At 48.2% G+C, this 22,237-nt stretch overlaps 1 protein-coding gene across 1 annotated transcript; it reads left to right on the top strand.

Moving 5' to 3' along the window:
* Positions 1 to 5,267: 5,267 nt before the first annotated feature.
* On the top strand, positions 5,268 to 21,883 carry LOC141981003 (ecto-ADP-ribosyltransferase 5-like). The gene is made up of 5 exons (XM_074942828.1): positions 5,268 to 5,301; positions 16,422 to 16,509; positions 17,954 to 18,680; positions 20,542 to 20,574; positions 21,777 to 21,883. Exons 2-5 carry the CDS (start codon positions 16,444 to 16,446, stop codon positions 21,881 to 21,883), a joined length of 933 nt encoding a protein of 310 aa, XP_074798929.1. The 5' UTR covers positions 5,268 to 5,301; positions 16,422 to 16,443.
* The last annotated feature ends 354 nt before the right edge of the window (positions 21,884 to 22,237 follow it).

Genomic DNA, 22,237 nt, shown 5'->3' on the forward strand with positions numbered 1-22,237 from the left:
TGTCTCCCCAACATAATGCCACATTGTTTCTCTCTGTTATTAAAAGGCTTTTTGCTACACTCAGACTATGTGCTTGCGAGAGGGGAAGTATTGCCTCTTGGAGGCGCCCAGCGGGGGTGGTATATATTTGTCCCAGGTCACTGGGTGGGGGCTCGAGCCGGTTTGCATTGTGTTATTGGAATGGATCCCCTAGATATTGAACCCAGCCCTTGTTGCTGCCAACTCTGATGGGCAGAAGGGTTACAGTAACATCATTAAATCCTTACTCTTCATTATCCTAATTACAGACCCAGCTGGTGGCTCCTACCCTGAGCCGGGCTCAACTGCTAGTCCCGGCTGGGGTGGGGAGGACGGGACTTCCTCTTCCCCTGTATGGCAGCCAGGGCCACATCAGACCCACCCCAGATTTCTCCCCCAGGCTGCAGGAAGCTCTGCAAACTCTCCTCTTCCCTCTGCCCGCCCCCCCACCCCACTTCCTGTGCCCATCGCTCCTCAGCTGCAGTTGGAGGGATCACTATACGGGGAGCTGCTCCCCCATCCGCCTAACCCCCATGCATCCAGACCCCCTCATACTTAGAGGTTCCTGCTGAGCATAACCCCCCACCCCCGCACCCAGAACCCCCCTGCCAAGCCCCACTCCCCTTACACCTGGACCATCTCAACAAGCCACCTGCACTCGATCCCTACCCCACCGAGCCCCAACCAGCTGCATCTGGTCCCCACCCCACTGAGCCCTCCCACAGCATCTGGACCCCCCACACCCAGACCCCTTTACTGAGCTCTATCCCCCCCACACCCAGACCCACTCCGCTGAGCCCCAACCACCTTCACCTAGCCCCTGATGCAGAATCCCATTACTGTTGCACCCAGAACCCCCTAACAAGCCCCTGTGCATCCAGATCCCCCTGCACCTGGATCCCCCACTAAGCCGTCCACACCCAGATTGCCCCACACACTAAGCCCCTCCACACTTGGATGCTGTTGACCTGAACCCACCTGCCCACACCTGGAGCACCTGGCACAGAGGGGCAGGGTCTGGGGTGTTTCTGGGGTAGGCCCACCCCTTGCGCTGTGTCAGGGTTGGGTGCACCCTCACCGCTGAGTCTATGTCCAGTGGGGGGAGCTGCAGTGTGATCTCCCATCTCTGTGCAGCCAGTGGCCTGTGCTCCCCAATGCCATGCTGGAGACTTCACATTAATTTGACAAATAAAATTTGCAGAATTTTGCAGAATGTTAAAATATTGTGTGCAGGATTATTAATTTTTTGGCGCAGAATTTTTAATTTTTTGGTGCAGAATGCCTTCAGGAGCAATTTAATGACTCTCTTAAGGGTTCTCTATTAGGAATTCAGAAGGCATCTCTCCCTTAGTTGCTTCCTAATTTAAATAAACATTCTACAGGGTATTACCCCTTCTGAGAAGTCCTTGTGGTGCTTCCTTACCCTTCAGCTGTTTATAGCTGGAGAACACCGAGAGGAGGGACAGTGACCAAGGTAACTCCACAAAGTTTTACTTGACCCTCCATCAGCAGCGCAGTCCAGAGGAGTCCAGAGTTTGGGGAGCTTATTAACAAGTTTAGGGAGGTTATTAATGATGGTGAACCATCTGACTCACTCTGCCACACCTGATAGGGTTTCTACCCACACGTGATTGCTGGGTCCCTTACACACAACTATTTAGTCATTTGGTACCACTCTATGATAATCTTCCTCTTAAATATTACTCTCAATAAGACATCTTCATTACTTTCAGTATGAATAAGAGGATACTTCCCCTTTAAATTTTTCCTGAGCTCAGTTATTACATCACATAGACAGACAAGCAAAACCACACAATGAATGCAATAGCAAGCATAAGCAAAAACAGAAAGTTCCCTCTGTTAGTTACTGTGAGCATGACATGATTCTCCTACTTGAATGATTATCAATTGATTTTCAAAAGTAGGAGTACATAAACCATTCCCTTATTATCTAAGATGGTCTTTTTTGTTGTTGTTGCCTTTCCTGTGTTCTCTAGAGCCATGTGTTGGGTGCCAATAAAAGGTGTAGCCTTTTATTTTATTTAAAGTGAATTTTGTAATGTGGTGTTACACCACTGTGGGTTCAGCTGCGGTGGCTACAGTTTCATGCTAAACAGAGGGAATGTCACCTCTGCTACTTGCTTCAGATTTAGAGTCTCTAAGGAACACATAAAGACCCAGGGTAGTGACCACACAAACATTCATAAGCAGGTTATTTTTTGGTCATTGGCTTATGGTTAGAGTTGCCAGGCATCCGGTTTTCGACCGGAACGCCCAGTCGAAAAGGGACCCTGGTGGCTCTGGTCAGCACCGCCGACCGGGCCATTAAAAGTCCGATCGGTGGCACAGCGGAGGCCCAGGGCTAAGGCAGGCTCCCTGCCTGCCCTAGCTCCACGTGGCTCCTGGAAGTGGCCGTCAGGTCCCTGCAGCCCCTCGACAAAGAGGGGCCAGGGCGGTTCCGTGCGCTGTCCCTGCCCCGAGGCTCAGCTCCACAGCTCCCATTGGCCGGGAACCACGACCAATGGGAGCTACAGAGGTGGCGCCTGCGGGCACAAGGTTAGCACGCAGCACTTCCCTGGCCCCCCATGTGTCTAGGGGCTGCAGGGACCTGGTGGCTGCTTCCTAGGAGCCGCAGTAAGTCCCGCCGGGATCCAGCACCCCAAGCCCCTGCCCCAGACCGGAGTCTCCTCCCGCATCCAAACTCCCTCCCGGAGCCCTCACCCCTGGCAAAACCCCTGCCCCAGCACTCTCCTGCACCCCAAACTCCTCATCTCCAGCCCCACCCCAGAGCCCACACCCCCAGCCGGAGCCTTCACCCCCCCTGTACCCCAACCCCGTGCCCCAGCCCAGAGCCCCCTCCTCCACCCCAAACTCCTCATCCCTGGCCCACCCCAGAGCCTGCACCCCCACTCCAGTTCTCACCCCTCCCACACACACACACCAACCCTCTACCCCAGCCTGGAGCCCTCTCCCGCACTCTGAACCCCTCATTTCTGGCCCCACCTGGAGCCCGCACCCCAATCTCCCTGCACTAGCCTGGAGCCCTCTCCCACACCCCAAACCCTTCATCCCCAGACCCACCCCAGAGCCCACAACTCCAGCCGGAGCCTTCACCCACCTCCCGCACCCCAACCCCATGCCTCAGCCTGGTGGAAGTGGGTGAGGGTGGGGAAGAGTGAGCAACGGAAGGAGGGGGGGATGGAGAGAAAGGGGCGGGGCCTCGGAGAAGAGGCAGGGCAGGGATTTGGGGAAGAGGCAGGGCAGGTGTGGTCAGTTTTGTGTGATTAGAAAGTTGGCAACCATACTTATGGTCCTCATTTCTTGTCTCCAAGGCCTAAAATAGCTAAGCTAAAATCTTACAGCCTCAGCCTACAGGCCTTGCGTTTCAGCCTGTCTTACATTTAAAACTTGGCTCCTCTAAATACGGATCAATCTTATCCTTTTATAATCCTACAAATTAACTCTAATTAACATACAATGAATATATATGATATAACATATTGATTAATTATAACATTACACAATAAATGAATAATAAATTAAAATGATTGGCTACACGTAAAATAACTCTTCTTCTAAAAAAGGGTGGTTGCTAAAGCAAATGAGATAGAAGTAACTCTTGAATGGTAACACATATTTTATTGGGTACAAAATATGTTTTGCCTAGTCTGGTAACTCTCTTTTTAACAAGAAACTGAGATTAACTCAGAGCCAGCATTCTGGTCAGTTTTGCAGTCCAATGTACGGACTGCTTTTATACCCTGTGTTTTACCCTCTGAAGTTCTGCCTGTCTGACAGGCAGGGATAGAAAGAGAATCTAGTTCACTGCATGGGCACACTCCAGTGTTCTCTCTGGTTTTATTGGAATTCTAATTAATTTGCACTTTTACCCAAAAACCAGCAAATCCAACTTTCTAATCCAAGTGTAAAAACTTTACCAATGTGTTCGTGAGGGGACTGTTGGCTCCTTACTAAAACTCAGTGGGGAGGTTTTGGTTGGCTAGTTCCCACTACCAAAAGAAAGGGGAAGAGTTGATGGGAAATCAGGACCGTGAGACTGACAGTCCCCAGGGGCAACAGGGAGTGGCCAATGCTCCAGGTCAGCCTGATTGACATGGTGGGCAGCTAATCAGGGAGTCAGGAGGCCAGGGGGTCCCACCCTCCGGGTGAGCTGGAATTATCTGGGTCAGACAGAGTGGGGCCGAGCTAAGGAGAGAGCAAGAGCCAGAGCCTGAGCCGAGCTGGGGAGCAGAGCCGCGCCAGCCAGAGAGAACCAGAGAAGCAGCCCAGAGAGCAGACCTGTCCTGGGAGCAGAGCTGCAGCAACCAGAGCCAGAGGGGCCAGAGAAGCAGCCCAGGGAGCTGGAGGCAGAGCAGCAGCCGTGCTGGCGCAGAGTGGAGCTGGAGCTGTCTGGAGCCGCTGGAGAGAGTGAGGGGGACCCTGGGCAGTGGGCCCAGTGCAGGGAGATTGCTGTTTAATAAATTGTATTTGCTTTAGCTGTATGTAATGATCAGTGGGTCAGGGAAGTGTCCAGTGCACAGAGAGCACCCTGGAGTGGGGACACCCTAGCCCCTGTCCTAAGCAACCACGACAAGATTGGGGGGTCGAGCCACTCAGGAATCCTGGGCCCAGCTTTGTCAGGGTTACTGAGTCTTCCACACAGGAGGGAGGAAGGGGAGTCCTCAAGGTCAGGCAGGCCTCTGGGTAAAGGGAGTGGGAGCGAGGACTCAGATCCTTTCACTAGCCCATTTCACCGGGGTAGTGTACAAGCCAGGAAAGTTCCCCACAAAAGCGAAACCATTCCCCGCTTACATGTTGTTTCCCTTGGTTTCGAAGTAAGCTGTTGCCCCTAAAATACCACAGTGTTTGGAGTCTTTCCTTGGTTTTACCATCTGGTTCAGGGAGGTAAAAAAATCTCCAACAGGATTCACAGGATAAAAAGGGCGTAGTTTTGTGGATACATTTGGAAATAGGTGATATTGGGAATACTCAGGAGCCCTTGCCCTAGCTCACAGTAACCTTCCGAGTCTGTGTAGGCCTGATCCAAAGCCCATTGAAATCAATGGGAGTCTTTCCATTGGCTTCAGTGAGATTTAGCTCAAGCCCTTATTGCTAAAAACAATTCCATTAATTGTTAAAGTGGAAGTCAACAGGGAGGTTTCTTAGCTAAAGGCAGGCCATTTCCTGTTGTAGAAACATTTGCAGCTGTAGTATTTAGTCTGCAGCCATCTCTTGCTTGGGTCAGCAGCCTGCCAGGGAACCACAGCCATTCGGGGAAGTCAGGTATAGTAACATCTTTAAATTCTTACTCCTCAACTTCATTACAGACACTTCTGTTGCATTCATCTCTAGACAGCAGGTTGGACTGTGGTTTAGCCAAAGATACAAATCTGCTTTGGTCGCTAAAACATTCATCTTGCAAAAATGGAAAAGTGCATCCCCACCAAACGTTAATCCCTAGCTCAGTGATATGGCCGATCTCACAGCCAACCAACGACTGCATTCCACAGCCTTTGTGCTGACTTCTTAGAGCTCTATGATTAATGCAGAGCCTGAAGATAGATATGTCGCTTCCCTCCCCCACACCCTTTCGCCTAACCTCCTTTACTTACTATCTGTATTATGATGAACCTGGTATTTTGGTCTATTTGTTGTATTTGGAAAAATTAATAAAAAGTTATAAATGCAAAAAAAGTCAATGATACAAATCTCACCACAGCTACATCTGACCGGCACCAATGTACCTGTGGGGTGCTGTGGTCTAGTAGGTAAGGCACCAGGGTGAGAGCCAGGTGATCTAGGGTCTCATCCCAGCTCTGTCATTGGCCTGCTGTTTGTGACATTGGGCAAGTCACTTTACTTCTCTTTCTGTACTAGCCTTTGTCTGTTTTAGACTGTAAACTCCTCAGCAGAGGGACTGCATCCTTATCTGCAGCCCCTAGCTCCATGTGACCACGATCCAAGTTGGGGTCGCGAGATGTTTCTGTAATACAAATTACAATCTCAGAGATCAGACTTTGGTGCTTAGAATTAAAAGTCCAACATTTTCCACTGAGTTGATTTTAGATCGCAAATTTGTTACAAGATTAGAAAAGTTTCAGGACAGGAGGGAAGCTACAGAAATATTTCAAACCCTAGGGAGTGAAAACAAAGAATCCATTTATTTTGCCCACCTCTACATCATAACACACTTTGGCTGCAACTATTTCCACAGAGTGCAAACATCCCTGTTTGTGCATTTTAAAGATCTGTCCTGTACTGATACAATCACCAAGACGATCCCTTCCTAGCATCAGGTGAACCTCCCAGGCAGAAAGCTGTTTATCTCTTCCCAGAGATTGCCAGGGCAGCTGATATCTATCCATCTATCCCTACCTAACTGCCACTTTAGGCACCTAAATCCCAGATTCAGGCCTGCATTGGGATTCCCCATTCAGCCGCTCCTGAACCCTATAGGTGTGTAACCTTGTTTGGCACTGAATTTTTCAGTAAAGAATTCCCTAGGCTCCTATGTTTCTGCCTCTGCACATGCACCCTGCAGCTCCACGGTGGTGCATGAACAAGGGGAAAACAGGCGTTCCTCCACCGAACTCCCCTGTGGGACCTGATCTAGTCAGTGTGCTCGGACCTTGCTTATCAGACTGGGCCCCTGTGATAAATAAAGTGGTGGGGTAGCTCCCTTTGATGGAAACCCAACCAGCCAGTTAGCTGTAAAATTCCTCTTACTAGTTGTTCTCTACTTGCCTTACTTGTAAAGGGTTAAAAAGTCCCCAAGGTAAAAGAAAAGGAAGTGGGCACCTGACCAAAAGAGTCTATGAAAAGGTAGAACTTTTTAAAATTGGGAAAAAAACCTTTCCCTTTGTCTATTGTTCTCTGGAGGAGACACGGAGCAGCAATGCTGTGTAAGGGCTTCAATCAGGTATGAAAACCCTAACCCAACCCTAACCCTAATCCTAACCCTAAGGAAATTAGGAATGTTTAGCTAGATGCAATTAGGTTTCTTTTTTTTATTTTGGCATGTGGATCTCCTCTGTGCTAACCCCAGATGCTTTTGTTTGCTTGTAACCTTTAAGGTGAACCCCCAAGAAAGCTATTTTGGGTGCTTAATTTTTGTAATTGTTTCTTTTAAGATCTAGCAAAAAGCCTAAATTCCAGATGTATTTTTTTTCCTTTTTGCTTTTAATAAAATTAACCTTTTTTAAGAACAGGATTGGATTTTTGGTGTCCTAAGAGGTTTGTGCACATTGGTTGATTAGCTGGTAGCCACAGCTAATTTCCTTTGTTTTCTTTCTCAGCTCTTCCCCGTGGCTGGGGCGGGGGAGGGGTGTGAAAGGGCTTGAGGGTACCCCACAGGGAGGAATTCCTAAGTGCTCTTTCCTGGTTTCAAAGGGGTTTCTTTGCATTTGGGTCGTGGCAGCGTTTACCAAGACAAGTCAGAGAAAAGCTGTATTACGCTCCCAAGGCTACAAGCCTGGAGTGGCCAGTATTAATTTTTAGAATCCTTGCAGGCCCCCCACCTTCTGCACTCGGAGTGACAGAGTGGGGACTCAGCCTTGACAGCCCCTGTAAAGAAGCTTACAGAAAAAATAGGGGTTGGGAGGTGTCAAGGTTCCTTCCCCACTTTGAACTCTAGGGTACAGATGTGGGGACCCGCATGAAAACCTCCTAAGCTTACTTTTGCCAGCTTAGGTTAAAACTTCCCCAAGGTACAAATTATTTTACCCTTTGCCCTTGGATTTCCACTGCCACCACCAAACTTTTTCTGGGTTCCTGAGAAAACGTAGTTTGGACACGTCTTTCCCCCCAAAATCCTCCCAACCCTTGCACCCCACTTTCTGGGGAAGGTTTGGTGAAAATCCTCACCAATTTGCATAGGTGACCACAGACCCAAACCCTTGGATCTTAGAACAATGAAAAAGCATTCAGTTCTCCTACAAGAAGACTTTTAATAGAAGTAAAAAGGAATCACCTCTGTAAAATCAGGATGGTAGATACCTTACAGGGTAATTAGATTCAAAACAAATAGAGAATCCCTCTAGGCAAACCCTTAAGTTACAAAAAAAGACACACAGACAGAAATATTCATTCTATTCAGCACAGCTATTTTCACAGCCATTTAAAGAAATCATAATCTAACACATACCTAGCAAGATTACTTACTAAGTTCTAAGACTCCATTCCTGTTCTGTCTCCGGAAAAAGCATCACACAGACAGACACAGACCCTTTGTCTTTCTCCCTCCTCCCAGCTTTTGAAAGTATCTTGTCTCCTCATTGGTCATTTTGGTCCGGTGCCAGCGAGGTTACCTTTAGCTTCTTAACCCTTTACAGGTGAGAGGATTTTTCCTCTGGCCAAGAGGGATTTTAAAGGGGTTTACTCTTCCCTTTATATTTATGACAGGAGGTAATATGAGGACTTCCCCCCTAACTTCAAGCCCAGTAGTTAGGGTATTACCTGGGACAGGCAGGAACACACTCCCTCACATCTACCAGAGAGGGAGACGGATTTGAACTAGACCCTAGCACTTAGGTGGTGAGGGCACAAGCCATTGGTCTATACAGTCATTCCCATGTTTAGATGTAGTGAAACAATCATTGGCCTAAGAGAGAGAGCAAGTGTGAGAGAGACCCTGTACCCTAGTGTTTCTGGCACCTGCCTTGGCTGTGGGAATCCCAGGCTCCCATCCCCCTCCTCCAATGCCTTTTTAAAATTATGTATCCCCAGGGGAACACCATCAACAGGAGAGACTGAGGGAGCCCCACACCAGACTATTCCATAGGCCAGTTGCTAGGGCATTCCCCCCAAAGGTGATTGATATCTTTTCAAAACTCTTCTCCTATCAGGTGAAGGAAGGACTTGAACTGGGGCTCTCCCAGAAACAGGGCAACACGTTAATGTAATAGGATGTGCACAGTTCTTAGCCAGTTGGCATTACTGAGTGTTCAATATTTTACTTCTGTCAGAGCCAAAGTAGGAACTGGTTCACTTTGGAGGAAAAACACTGAGAGCCGTCTGACATTCTTTTACTGGCACAGTTTTGTAGTTGTTATTTTCACCTATAAGGGGCTCTGTAGTTTTTACTCTAATGTAGCTGCGCAAGATGACCACTGCATCTCCTCCCCCCACGCTCACAGCTGACCTTGCCTAGTCACACGGTGTTAATACTCCAGAGACTTGTCTCCATTAGGGTTTTACAGCAAGGTAGCTAAAGCACCGTAGTTATCCTCCTGTGGAATGCCACCTTGTCTTCAAGATGGCAAATGTTAGTGCTTTACCCTAGGGCTGAGCAGGAACAAACAATTATGAAGTGTCTAAATTAGCATTTTAAAGATGTCTGTAAGGTGGGTTAATTGGCAATCAGTGAACTCCACTGAAATTAGGACTTCAAAACTCCTGTCTAGACATACCATGTGTGACAGATTTCAGAGCAGGTAGCCGTGTTAGTCTGTATCAGCAAAAACAACGAGGAGTCCTTGTGGCTCCTTAGAGACTAACAAATTTATCTGGGCATAAGCTTTCGTGGGCTAAAACCCACTTCATCAGATGCATGGAGTGAAAAGTACAGTAGGCATATATACACAACAAAAAAACTTCAAAAACAGACTCCAACGAGAAACTGCAGAACTGGAATTAATTTATCAACTGGACACCATCAAATTAGGCCTGAATAAAGACTGGGAGTGGATGGGTCACTACAAAAACAAAAAACTAATTTCCCCCTACTGTTACTCACACCTTCTTGTCAACTGTTTGAAATGGGCCACTCTGATTACCACTACAAAAGTGATTTTTCCTCCTCTTGATAATAGCCCACTTCCACTTTAATTGAATTGTCTCATTAGAACTGACCCCACACACACACTTGGTAAGGCAACTCCAGTCTTTTCATGTACTGTGTATATATATCTGCCTACTGTATTTTCCACTCCATGCATCTGATGAAGTGGGTTTTAGCCCACGAAAACTTTTGCCCAAATAAATTTGTTAGTCTCTAAGGTGCTACAAGTACTCCTCGTTGTTTATACCCATGTGTGTAAGTGTAAGTGGGTGAACGGTCCTGCTATTGTGGGGAACTTTCCTGGCTTCTGCACTACCCCTGGAATCGGCTAGCGAAAGGATAAGTCCTCGCCCCAGCTCCCTTTACCCACAGGCCTGCCTGACCTCAAGGACTCCCCTTCCACTCTCCTGTGTCGCAGAGTCCTTGGAACCAGGCATACCAAACCCGCAAAAAAAATGCAGAAATTGGGCTTGTTTTTGGCTTAATTGGCTTGGGAGTTGCTTGTTGGCTAGTTTTTGACTTGTAGCTTGTTGCTGCTTATTTTTTGATCGGCTCCCGGCAAGCAGGGGCAAGGGGCAAACAGGGGCAAGGGGGGGAAGAGAGTCAGGGGTGCCCAGCAGGTCCACCACAGTCCCAGACTGCACACCAGGGGGATCTAGTCACATAGCGTCTTGGGGTTCTTAGGGACTGGCTTGTTTTGGCCTTGTTTTGAATGGGATTAGCTTGATTTTTGTTTTATTGTGAAAGTCGGGCTGCTTATTAACCACATGAAAGTTGGCAACTGTGTGTTAACCCCAACAAGGCTGGGCCCAGGATTCCTTGGGGCTTGACCCCCGACCTTGTGCTGTTCACTTAGGACAGGGGCTAGGGTGGCCCCGCTCCAGCATACTCTCTCCTCACCAGTGACTTTCTTGACCCATTGATTAATTTATTAAACAGCAGCAGCAAGAGAAATAAGGGGAAAATGGGAAAGGTGAAAGGAAACAAGGAACCCACCCCGTGGGCATGGGGAAACCACAAACAGCATCTCTGGGACGTAAGGGAAGTTCACAGTCTGTTCCTCACACATCCCAGGCCTCCCTCCCAGGCCCTGGCTGCGCTGCGATGATACCGCAGGTCAGACCCCTGCTCTGGCATTTGCCACATGCCCGCAGGGTCTAGGTGACAGGACCCTTCTCCCCAGCATCAGCTCCCCTGTCAGGTTCGTGTTTCCCCTCCGAGTCCAGCTTGCAAGGGCTTTTGTTGGGTGATGTATCCCTGCACTCCCCCGTCCCTCCCAGCCACTCACTGCACTTGGCTGCAGTGTTAGAGGTGACACAGCCGGTATCCGAAATCCTGGCTCTGGGCCCGCAGCTCCCCACTACAGCTAAGCCCTGGATCCTCATCGGGGCAACTGGTCTGCGCTGCCCCAGCTCTGCCCCCAGCCCAGCTCTGGCTGCGGATCTCTCCTTTACTCTGCCCTTGGCAGCCCCAGCTCACACCCAGGCCCTGGGCTCCTGACTCCCTCATTGACCTGACTGCCCTGTCAATCAGGCTGACCTGGAGCACTGGCCTCTCTCATTGTCTCTGGGGACTGTCAGCCTCAGGATCCTAATTTCTCCTCCACCCTGTCTCAGTCTAGGAGAAAGTGAGGTGTTTTGGTTGACCCTCCCTCTGAGTTTCAGTGAGGGACCAGCAGCCCCCTCACATAAGGTTCTATTCAATACATCTACGAGGTATCACCTTAAATAAATAACATCTAGAAAAACATCTGCCGTATGATGAGTTAAGTGCTGTCGAATGTCTTTGCTGTGGTAACGCTGTCCAGGCTGCTAAGCTATTCCAGCTGCTCAGGGCTGCTGTTCAAGTACGTAGGGAGAAAATAAAGGCCAAGGCACAAAACAAGATCAAACTAGCTAGAGACATAAAGGGTAAAAAGAAAACTTTCTACAAATATATTAGAAGCCAGGGAAAGACCAATGACAGGGCAGGCCCGTTACTCAATGAGCAGGGTGAACAATAACAGAAAATGTGGAAATGGAAGAAATGCTAAATGACTTTTTTGGTTCAATTTTCACCAAAAAGGTGAGTAGCGATTAGATGTCTAACATAGTGAATGCAAGTGAAAAAGAGGTGGGTTCAGAGGCTAAAGTAGGGAAAGAACAAGTTAAACATTACTTAGACAAGTTCGATGTCTTCAAGTCAACAGGGCCTGATGAAATGCATCCTAGAATACTCAAGGAGCTGAGTCAGGAGATATCTGAGCCATTAGCAATTATCTTCGAAAAGGTCATAGAAGACAGGAGAGATTCCAGAGGACTGGGAAAGGGCAAATATATTGGTAATCTATGAAAAGGGGAATAAGGATAACCCGGGAAATTACAGACCAGTTGGTTTAACTTCAGTACCCGGAAAGATAATGGAGCAACTAATTAAGCAATCAATTTGAAAACACCTAGAAGATAAGAAGGTGATAAGTAACAGTCAACATGGATTTGTAAAGAACAAATTGTGTCAAATGAACCTAATATATTTCTTTGACAGGGTTACAAGTCTTTTGGATGGGGGAGAAGCAGTAGATGTGGTATATCTTGACTTTAGTAAGCCTTTTCATACTGTCTCGCATGACCTTCTCATAAACAAACGAGGGAAATACAACCTAGATGGAGCTACTATAAAGGTGGGTGCATAGCTGGTTGGCAAACCATTCCCAGAGAGTAGTTATCAGTGGTTCGCTGTCATGCTGGAAGGGCATAACATGTGGGGTCCCAGAGGGATCAGTTCTGGGTCTGGTTCTGTTTAATATCTTCATCAGTGATTTAGATAATGGCATAGAGAGGACACTTATAAAGTTTGTGGATGATACAAACCTGGGAGGGGTTGCAAGTGCTTTGGAGGATAGGATTAAACTTCAAAATAATCTGGACAAACTGGAGAAATAGTCTGCAGTAAATAGGATGAAAGTCAATAAGGACAAATGCAAAGTACTCCCCTTAGGAAGGAACAATCAGTTGCACACAAAGAGATCTGAGGGTCACAGTGGATTGCAAGCTAAATATGAATCAACAGTGTAACACTATTGCAACAAACGCAAACACCATTCTGGAATCCTGGGAATGGGCAAAGGGATGGATCACTTGTGATTACCTGTTCTGTTCATTCACTCTGGAGCGCTTAGCATTGGCCACTGTCAGAGACAGAATACTGGGCTAGATGGACCTTTGGTCTGGCCCGGTATGACCGTTCTTATGTAGTAGCAGGAGTGTTGTAAGCAAAACATGACAAGTAATTCTTCCTATCTACTCCACGCTGATAAGGCTTCAACTGGAGTATTGTGTCCTGTATTGGGTGCCTCATTTCAGGAAAGATGTGGACAAATTGGAGAAAGTCCAAAGAAGACTAACAAAAGTGATTAAAGGTCTAGAAAACATGACCTAGGAGGGAAGATTGAAAAAATTGGGTTTGTTTACCCTGGAGAAGAGAAGGTGGCGGGGGGGGGGGGGCAGGAAGACACATGATAACAGTTTTCAAGTACATAAAAGGCTATTACAAGAAGGAGAGGAAAAATTGTTCTTCTTAACCTCTGAGGATAGGACAAGAAGCAATGGGCTTAAACTGCAGATACGGCAGTTTAGGTTGGACATTAGAAAAAACTTCCTGTCAGGGTGGTTAAGCACTGGAATAAATTGCCCAGGGAGATTGTGGAATCTCCGTCATTGGAGATATTTAAGAGCAGGTTAGAGCAACAGCTGTCAGGGATGGTCTAAATACTACTTAGTCCTGCCCTGAGTGCAGAGGACTGGACTAGAAGACCTCTCAAGGACCCTTCCCATCCTAAAATTCTGATGCTTGGAGTTCCAGAGTTACATGCATTAGCAGAGAGCACAGCTTGCTGATTCTGTAGCCCTCAGTGTTACTCATAAGGAAAGACCAGAGGCTCGGTTCGATAGCGAAAGGGCTCGGCCAGGTTTATTGTCGACAAAGCACAGTCCTAGTGTCCCATAGGAGCTGCAGGGATACTAACATATGTATGCCTGCGACAGTGGACCAGCTCAGTCAATGCACTGGGACACTGCCCCCTCAGCTGGACAAAGGTGCCCCTCCTGTGGTTTCTCCTTTTATTCATGAATACAGACAAGTTACGGATTGCACTCCAGATGTGGATGGTTACCAGCCTTATCCTGGTACCTGCTAGTATAGGCGCCAACTCCGTGGGTGCTGCGGAGCTGGAGCACCCAAGCGGGAAAATTAGTGGGTGCTCTGCACCCACCAGAAGCCAAGCACCCCCACCCCCACTTCTCCTCCTCTTCCCCCGAGCGCGCCGCGTACCCACTCCTCCCCGTCCCAGTGCTTCCCACCCACTGCCTAACAGCTGTTTGGCAGCACTTAGGACTTTCCGGGAGGGAAGGGGAGGAGTGGGGATGCGGCGTGCTTGGGGGAGGAGGCGGTAAAGAGGCGGGGTAAGGGCGGGGACTTGGGGGAAGGGGGTTGAATTGGGGCTGGGTGAGGGTGGTGCAGGTGCAGGGGCAGGGCCAGGGGCAGGGGGGGCGAGCACCCACAGGGCAGACAGGAAGTCGGCACCTATGCCTGCTAGTTCCACCAAAACATCCCCACCCATTATCCTGTCATCCCATCCTTAGCTGATTTAGGATTGGCGTGTCCCTTTACCATCTCCTTGAAATGTGTTCACGCCGTTACTTGAGAACTCTGGGAGCCCTGTACCATCATCTCCAATCAGGATCGTGCTTATTTGGTGTTAGCCAGGACCTGGTGCGTAGCTATATTACCAAGGCCAGGCCTACTCTGGTTCACAGCATTTGGTTCACACTGTTAGCTAGATGTAGGGCTCCAGTAAGGCCTACATAATGCTTCCGTGCTGAGACAAGACTACATTAGGGGGAAGAAAATCCTGTAACAGAATGAAAATTTATCCACATTTTAGTGATATATCATAGAATTTCTAGGGGCAGGGACTGGGAAAATCCACATTATCCTCCCATCAGCCCTAGAGAAGATGTCTGAAAAATTAAGAGTCTGGAACTGTATTCAGTATTTTGCAGAGCCTTCAGCACTACTAGAAACCCCAGGCGAAGTTATAGCCAATGGAGTCTTTGGAGAGCAACTCCATTACTGGTGCTACAGGAAGATGGCTGAGACAGAGAGAGAAAATGTGTAAAAAATCAGTCTGAGGTTTGGAAAGGACACAAATGTGGGGTTTTACAGTGGAAAGGCGGTGTTCTCTCCTTGAGAATCAGGCATTTATTTGGGCCGACATTCAAAAAGGGGATTTGGTCCTTAAAAAAGAAAACGTGAACCACTGAGAATGTGGCTGTATCCCCCCAAATGTGTCAAAGCTCAGATATTTTTTGGCAATGTCAAGCTACCATGGAAGAGCCATTTCAACCGAAGAAGTATCACCTGGTCCATTGTTGTTAATAGAAATATGAAGTGTGTTTAGATTCATTTTCCACCCACCTGTTCAGAACCCACATCACACCCCTACATTTTGTCTCCATTCACTCTGTGCGCACATCCATCCCCTCACCCCAGGTATAGCTCAGCAGTCACCCCACCAAGCCAACCCCTCAGCTACACCAAGGGAGGGAGAGCACTGACACATACCCTCTCCTTTATGGGCAAAGGCCAGGGGAGTGACGGCATTTCCATGTGTTCAGTGGAAGTCCCACCCCCTCCAATAAACACCCAGGCCTGTTGCTCCCCATTCCTGACCCTATCCCTGCTTTCCCTGAGCAAGACACTGCCATGCCCTAGTCCCCATGTCTCTGGCTTTCCCCCGGGATCCAAATTCCAAGCCTGGCTCCCTTTCCCAGGCCAGAAAAATCCACCCTCAAAGACCCAACTCCACACTGTATCCTCTAAACGAGGGATCAGCTCAGCAGGCAAACAGGGTAGTTTGCAGGGTGTAGCTCTGGATCCAGTGCATGGAGGTAAAGGGACTTGGTGAGTTGTGTGTTGGTCTGTTTGCTGTTTGTCTCCATGTGGGTCGTGTGGCTGGGGTTTGGGTCCCTGACCTGGCCAGGTGACAGAGGTCTGTCTGTGTCTCTGAGACGGCCGTGTGGCTCTAACCTTTGGGCCGAGGATCAGCCCTGGTGTTGGATATCTCCGTCATTGATCACCTTGCTAGCCACTGGGCAGAACTTAGAAGCGAGGCACAGAATGTATAAGGTAATTTGTTGCCGAGCAAACACTTGACCAGGCAGTTGGGTGAGGCACTGAACTATTCAGTTATATCATTATTATAGCCCCATTCTCCAGGATACAGTTGACAGAACTACCGGGCCTGTTAGGTTCTGTGTATCGTGCAGCAGTTTAACGGCACTTTCAAGTAAACACAGCAGCAGTAGGCTCAGTATTTCCACCCCCCAGAATCCTTTATGAAGTGAAAGCAGGATTTCCCCACAACTACTCCCCACCCATCCAGCTGAGAATTGTATTTCAGGGTCAAACCCGCCTCTATTGTGGCTGGGCTGCAATCTGTGGGATAGCAATTCCTGCCTGCGAAATCCCAGGTGCTGAATGTGGAACAATGGATCACAGTGAAACAATTGGGAGAATGTTTGGTTTTGATGTGTTCTTTCCCCGCCCCCCAAATCTCCACTGACGCTACCGATGGATTCTCCTGCAGCCGCACCGGGGAAGTTGGAACAATGCTGAGGCCTCTGCTGATTCCCTGGACATACTTCTGTCTTCAAACCTTGCTGGGAACCCCTCAGGTAAACTCTTGAGATTTGCCAGTGAAGCACTTTGTGTTTTTTCTTGTGTTTCTGCTCAAGGCTATGCAGGCAGCCACATTGCCTTAGACCCACAGAGATGTAGGACTGGAAGGGCCCTCAAGAGGTCATCTAGTGCAGCCGTGGGTGCTGAGGCTGGACCTAGTGCACCGAGACCACCCCGGACAGATGTTTGTTTAATCAAAACCCCACACCACATTTTGCACTGGCTGGTGGGGGAACCCAGGCCCTAGGTTCCAGTCCAGGGACATTCTGACCAGCAGCCAAGGTCTGTGCCATCAGCCTCCTTGCTGCTGCCTTCAGGGATATCTTACTACCACAGCCTTTTTCCAGTCCACACAGCATCTCCCATCTCACCCTTCTTCCAGGGCTGGGCTCACAGGGCTCCCCTGTGGAATCCCCCAACAGGATCCCAAACCAAAAGAACAAATTTAAACCAATTTCTGCCTTGCTGAGGCTTTCTCCTCACCCTGCAGCCCCTCAAACTCCAGTCCAATGCCCCCTAGGCTTTACCAACACTGCCTCCAAAATCCTCCTGGCCTGAGGCAACTCACCTCAATGCCCCCAGCCTCCTAGGCCTCCTCCTGGCTCTGGGCCCTCCAGTTCAGGCTCCAGGCCTCTCTCTGCTTTTAGCCCAAGAGGGGATATTCCCAGCTACCCCAGTTGGGTTTGATCACCAATTGTGCCTAACACCCACCGACCCGCCCCCCCTCCCCTCCCCTCCCCTCCCCTCCCGGGTACCACCACTCAGTCTAAAGGGGCTCAGGTTCATGTTAACCCCTGGTTAACCAGTGTGGGGTTTATACAACCCATCACAATGGTGTTGCCATCCTCTATGGGTTGGATGGAACCTTCCCACGGGCACCGCCAGCCCTGGAGCATGCAGTGCATGGCGGGCATACGGAGATGGCAACCCGCTGCCTCCCACCGGGGTAAATGGGGGTGGTTTCTAAATATTCCCGTGGGAGTGGGTTGGGATCTCAGTCCCTCCTAGCTCCCTCCCTTCTACGTCCTTTGTTGGCTATGCTTTGTCTTCCCAATTAATGTGTCCTTTCCTGTCTTTCTTCCTAACCCTGCATCAACACACAATATATTTATTACACTAACAAAGTCCCGGGTAAACTAAAAATGCATCTGTAATGATCAGAGGGCATGCTAGTCCTCAAGTGTGCCATGCCCCCCACACAAAAAAAATCATGGAGCCAACATACCATTTGCCAAACACACTGATGATAGTGCCTATATGTCCCATCCCTTTCTCCCGCCTTTCCTCTGTCTTGTCTATTTTGAGGTAAGCTCCTAGGGGCAGAGACCATCTCCTAGTGTGTTTGTACAGGGATGAGCACAATGGGGCCACAATCCTGGGTGTGACCTCTAGGTGCTATTGTAACACAAATGTTAATGTATGTTTCCTTTATTCTCCCAGGCAAAATGTCAGAAGGAGCTGAACATGACAAATGATGCTTTTGATGACCAATATCTAGGATGTCCTGAAAAAATGGAGGCAGAAGCACGTGAACTGCTGAAGACGGAAATGTCCACACCGTATAGCGCAGTGTGGCAAACGGCAACAAAAAAATGGAAAGATGTGAAAAAGACTTCTCCCCTCAAGGCCTCTGAGGATGAGTATGGAATAGCTGTAGTAGCCTACACCGACCCAACCCCAATAATCAATGGTGACGCTTTTTCAACTATATTTAATGCAGCAGTGAGTGGGGCTGGGAAATCTCAAGATAATTACATGAAGGAGTTCCGCTTCAAAGCCTTTCATTATTATTTGACAAGAGCTTTACAGCTCTTACGGGAGGCGGGAGAGGGTGGATGTGTAAAGGTGTACCCAGGGGATATTCACCATTTTCAGCTCAGTAATAAGGAGGATGATAAAATCAGGTTTGGACACTTTGCCTCTTCATCTATTAATGAAGAAGTGGCTGAGGGATTTAGGACTGAGACTACAGGGGAGAAGGGAACACTCTTCACCATCCACACGTGCTTTGGCGTGAAGATCCAGGACATGTCATACAATCCTGGCCAAAAAGAAGTGTTAATCCCAGTCCATGAGACATTCACTGTGTCCCAAAAAGGCAATAACCTCTTCGACCTCCAGAGCACAGAGCGGACCTGCAGCCATTTTAACTGCGCATACCTGGGCGGTGAGTACTGGGCTGAACACGAGAAATATTTGTGTGGGGCAATTTGCTGTGGAGAATTTGAAAACCCCACTTCAGCATCCCTCTCATCAGCTCTCCCTGACTTGGGGACTTGCCACCAAGGCTGGGGGAGACAGGCCGCCATGACTCTTGCTGCTAGAGAGGCCTGGGGCTGGGTGGACAGACACTGGGTCCCAAGTGCTCACTGAGGAAAGAGAAGATGCCTAGACATCATGGTGATGGGAGCACTAGAAAGGCAGGACAAGGCCCCAAGCCACTGCGAGTCTTCAACACACACACCCCATTCAGAGTCCACAAGAGCCCTGGCAGAGCAGCTGTGGCTCCTCAGACATAGCACAGGAAATCCACAGGCTGTGGAAAAGGGAGCCGTGGGGTGGCCTAGGGCGCAGATGGCACATTATTTGGGGCAGTCAGGACTAGGGACGACGGTGAGGAACCTCAGAGAGATCTAACCAAGTTGGGTGAATGGGCAACACAACATCAGGTGAAATTCACTGACACACATTCAAGGTAATGCACATTGTGAGGGATAATTTCACTGCATTGTTAATGAGCTGTATCAACTCAGAAGGAAACCTGGCCAGCATTCTGGAGAGTTCGGTTTAAATCTCAATGAAAATCTCTGTTCAGTATGCTGCAAGGTCTATAAAGCAAACAAAATGTTGCATGGATCAGAAATGGTGGGCTGGAGAATAATGTGGAGATATTATAACTAAGGCTAAGATTTAGTTATTTCTTTTAGTAAAAGTCATGGACAAGTCATAGGCAAACAAACAAAAATTCACGGCCCTGTGACCTGTCCATGACTTTTACTATATACCCCAGACTAAATCTTGGGTGTTCTTGGGGCCTCTGGGGTGCCCACTGATGCTCGGGGTAGGGCGGGGGGAGAGAGAATGGGGTATCCCAGGACGATCACCGCTGCTGCTGGTGGGGGGCATCCCTGCTGGCCCGGGACTGCTGCTGTAGCAGGGGGAGGGGGATGTGGCTGGCACCAGAGCCTCCTGAGCGGCTCAGGTGGTCCTGGGCTTAGTCGCACCTACCAGGTGTGGACGTCACAAAATCCATGACTTTCAGGACAGACTCACAGCCTTAATTATAATACCATTAGATGAATCAATGGGGCACTCTTCCCTGGGATACTAGGTTTAGTTCTCATCACTGAGCTCTAAAAGACTTAGCGGGGGTGGGGAGGAAGAGGGGTGGAGAAAGTTCAGAGACAAGGGATGAAAGTGATCAGAGGTCTGGAGAGGTTTCTATGGGAGAGATTGGGATGATTGAGCTAAGAGGAAAAAGACATAAAAGCCAACATGATTGAGATAGACAAAATAATAAATGAGATAGGGAAATGGCAGTGTGTAATTTACCACTTTCTCATAAAAAAGAACAAACTGAAGGCAACATATTTTAACTAGTTAAAAGGTATACCCAGTTACAGAATGCAGGCTTAACTTGTGGAACTCATTGCCACAACGTTTCCATGACTCCAAGAGCTCAGTAGAATTCAAAAAAAAGAATTAGCCATTTATATAGACAATCTCCACAGTTATGTTACATAGGACAAACTAATTGTTTTTAAAAGGGCAATAAACCCTTAGGCCTGAGGACAGAAGGCAGTCACTAACTGCCAGGGTTGAGGAAGAAATTTCCTCTATGTGTATGTTATTCCCCTCCAGGGTTTCTTGCAGCTTCCCCGATACAGCTGGGTCTCACGTCAATCAGGGACAGGATACCAGGCTAGATCCTGTCCGACAGGTCCTATGTTTCTTTGGAAACAGTAGAATGGAGTTGAAAATTCTACCTGGGCAAATCCCATTTTATTGACCCTTTGTTTGTACCGTAGGAGAGAAGACCAAAAAATGTGTCTACAACTCTGGTAAGAAAATTTGTTTTCATTGTTTTGAAAGTGACACGCCCTCTGTATTGAAGTGCAGAGCAGAGAGCAACCCCACCAGGCAAACATGTCACATGAAACCAGTTGAGAAATAAGTGGGGTTGACTGCACGTTCTATTTATCCAGGTTCTCATATGGAGCTCATGACTAGTATCTGAGCACCTTCACATCTGACTCAATTCCAGGCACAGTTGATTTCAGAAAAGAAAATTTGAGAATAACCCCTTAGAGCACTAAAGACTCATCTTCGGAGTTCTGAACTATAAGCTGAACACACATCCCCTAACCCTACAACACAAGGAGGTCTCCATCTCCCTCCTCTCATAACTAGACCCATTGTATCCCCAGTGGAGCTGCATCCTCTAAGGACTAAATAGGACTATTTTACCAGAGCAGATTGGGAAAAATCTCAAAACATTTTCTTGTTGGAGTTTGACAAATTGTCAAACTCTAAGTCTTTTGCAGAGACGGTTTGATTTCTACACTGCTCTGTCAGAATGCTCCCTGGGTTCTGGCCAGCTCACCCACCTGGCTCCTTGGCAGCTTGGCTGGCAGGCTGCCTAGGAGTCATTGTCCCAGGGTCGGGGGCACTGGAAGTCCTGGGGTCAGCCTGCTTGGGGGACTTCCCCAAGGCAGACATGTCATTCCCTGGTGTGGAGAATTTCAAAATTTTTGGAATGACACCCAAGTCTGAACAAAACCAAATTTTTAAATATCAAATCCTCCTCAAAATGGAATGACCCTTCCCTGCCCAGCTATACATTTTCCCTAAAGCCCAAAAACAAAACAAAAAAACCACACCCAGAAATGGTGTTACTGGTGTCTGCAGCCAGTGTTTCATAGACTCATGTCTTTATTACTCATAACTGGTCTGGAATACACTTACGCAGCAGACAAGCTCCAAATCAGAGCCTCTGGGGCCGTCTTGGGTGAAACGTGCTCACCAATGATCGATACCAAAGGAACAAGCAGGCTGAGGAGGGAGGAAGCCGGTGAAATCTCACCAGATGAGGTGAATTTCCCCTCAGCAGGACACTCCAGCCTGGGACATGGATTAATGTTCTCTCTGCAATAAGCAGGTTCCAGTAGCTCTTGGGAAGGGTACCTGTGTCCAGCTTTAAGGATCTCTGTCAGTGTGAAATAATTTCCTGTCAATTGTTTGATCTGCTTTTTCCTATTAACAGCTGCCAGAGGTGGCCTGGCCTTCCCCAGTGTTCTGAGCCCTTCACTGTTTGGAGGATCTGTCATCCTGCTCCACGTTGCTGCTCTGAAGCTGTTTGCTGGTTTCTAAATTGTCCTATTCATGTTACTCACTTTTTCTCTCCAATACAAATCATGGTGATGGGACTTGCCGGATCCAAAGCCGTCCTGCTATTCTGCCAGCGTTCCAAAGGGAAACCAGGAACATGGAGGGAGTGTTGCTGGTACCTGCTTGGGCAAGCTTTGATTATACGTTATCGATTAGTAGATGAAAATGTAAGCTCATAGTTCTATTACAGGTGCAATTCGTCTTACAAGGCTAGAGCTATGAATTGGTGCCTGTTATATAAATATTTGTATTCCTGTCATGCTAGCACTTTTGTACCAACTTTTGATGACTTCAGTAAAAAGACTTTTCAGAAATGAACCAAGTCAAAAGTATTTT

Source organism: Natator depressus, chromosome 1 (assembly GCF_965152275.1).
Source record: "Natator depressus isolate rNatDep1 chromosome 1, rNatDep2.hap1, whole genome shotgun sequence".
Taxonomy (NCBI): Eukaryota; Metazoa; Chordata; order Testudines; family Cheloniidae; genus Natator; species Natator depressus.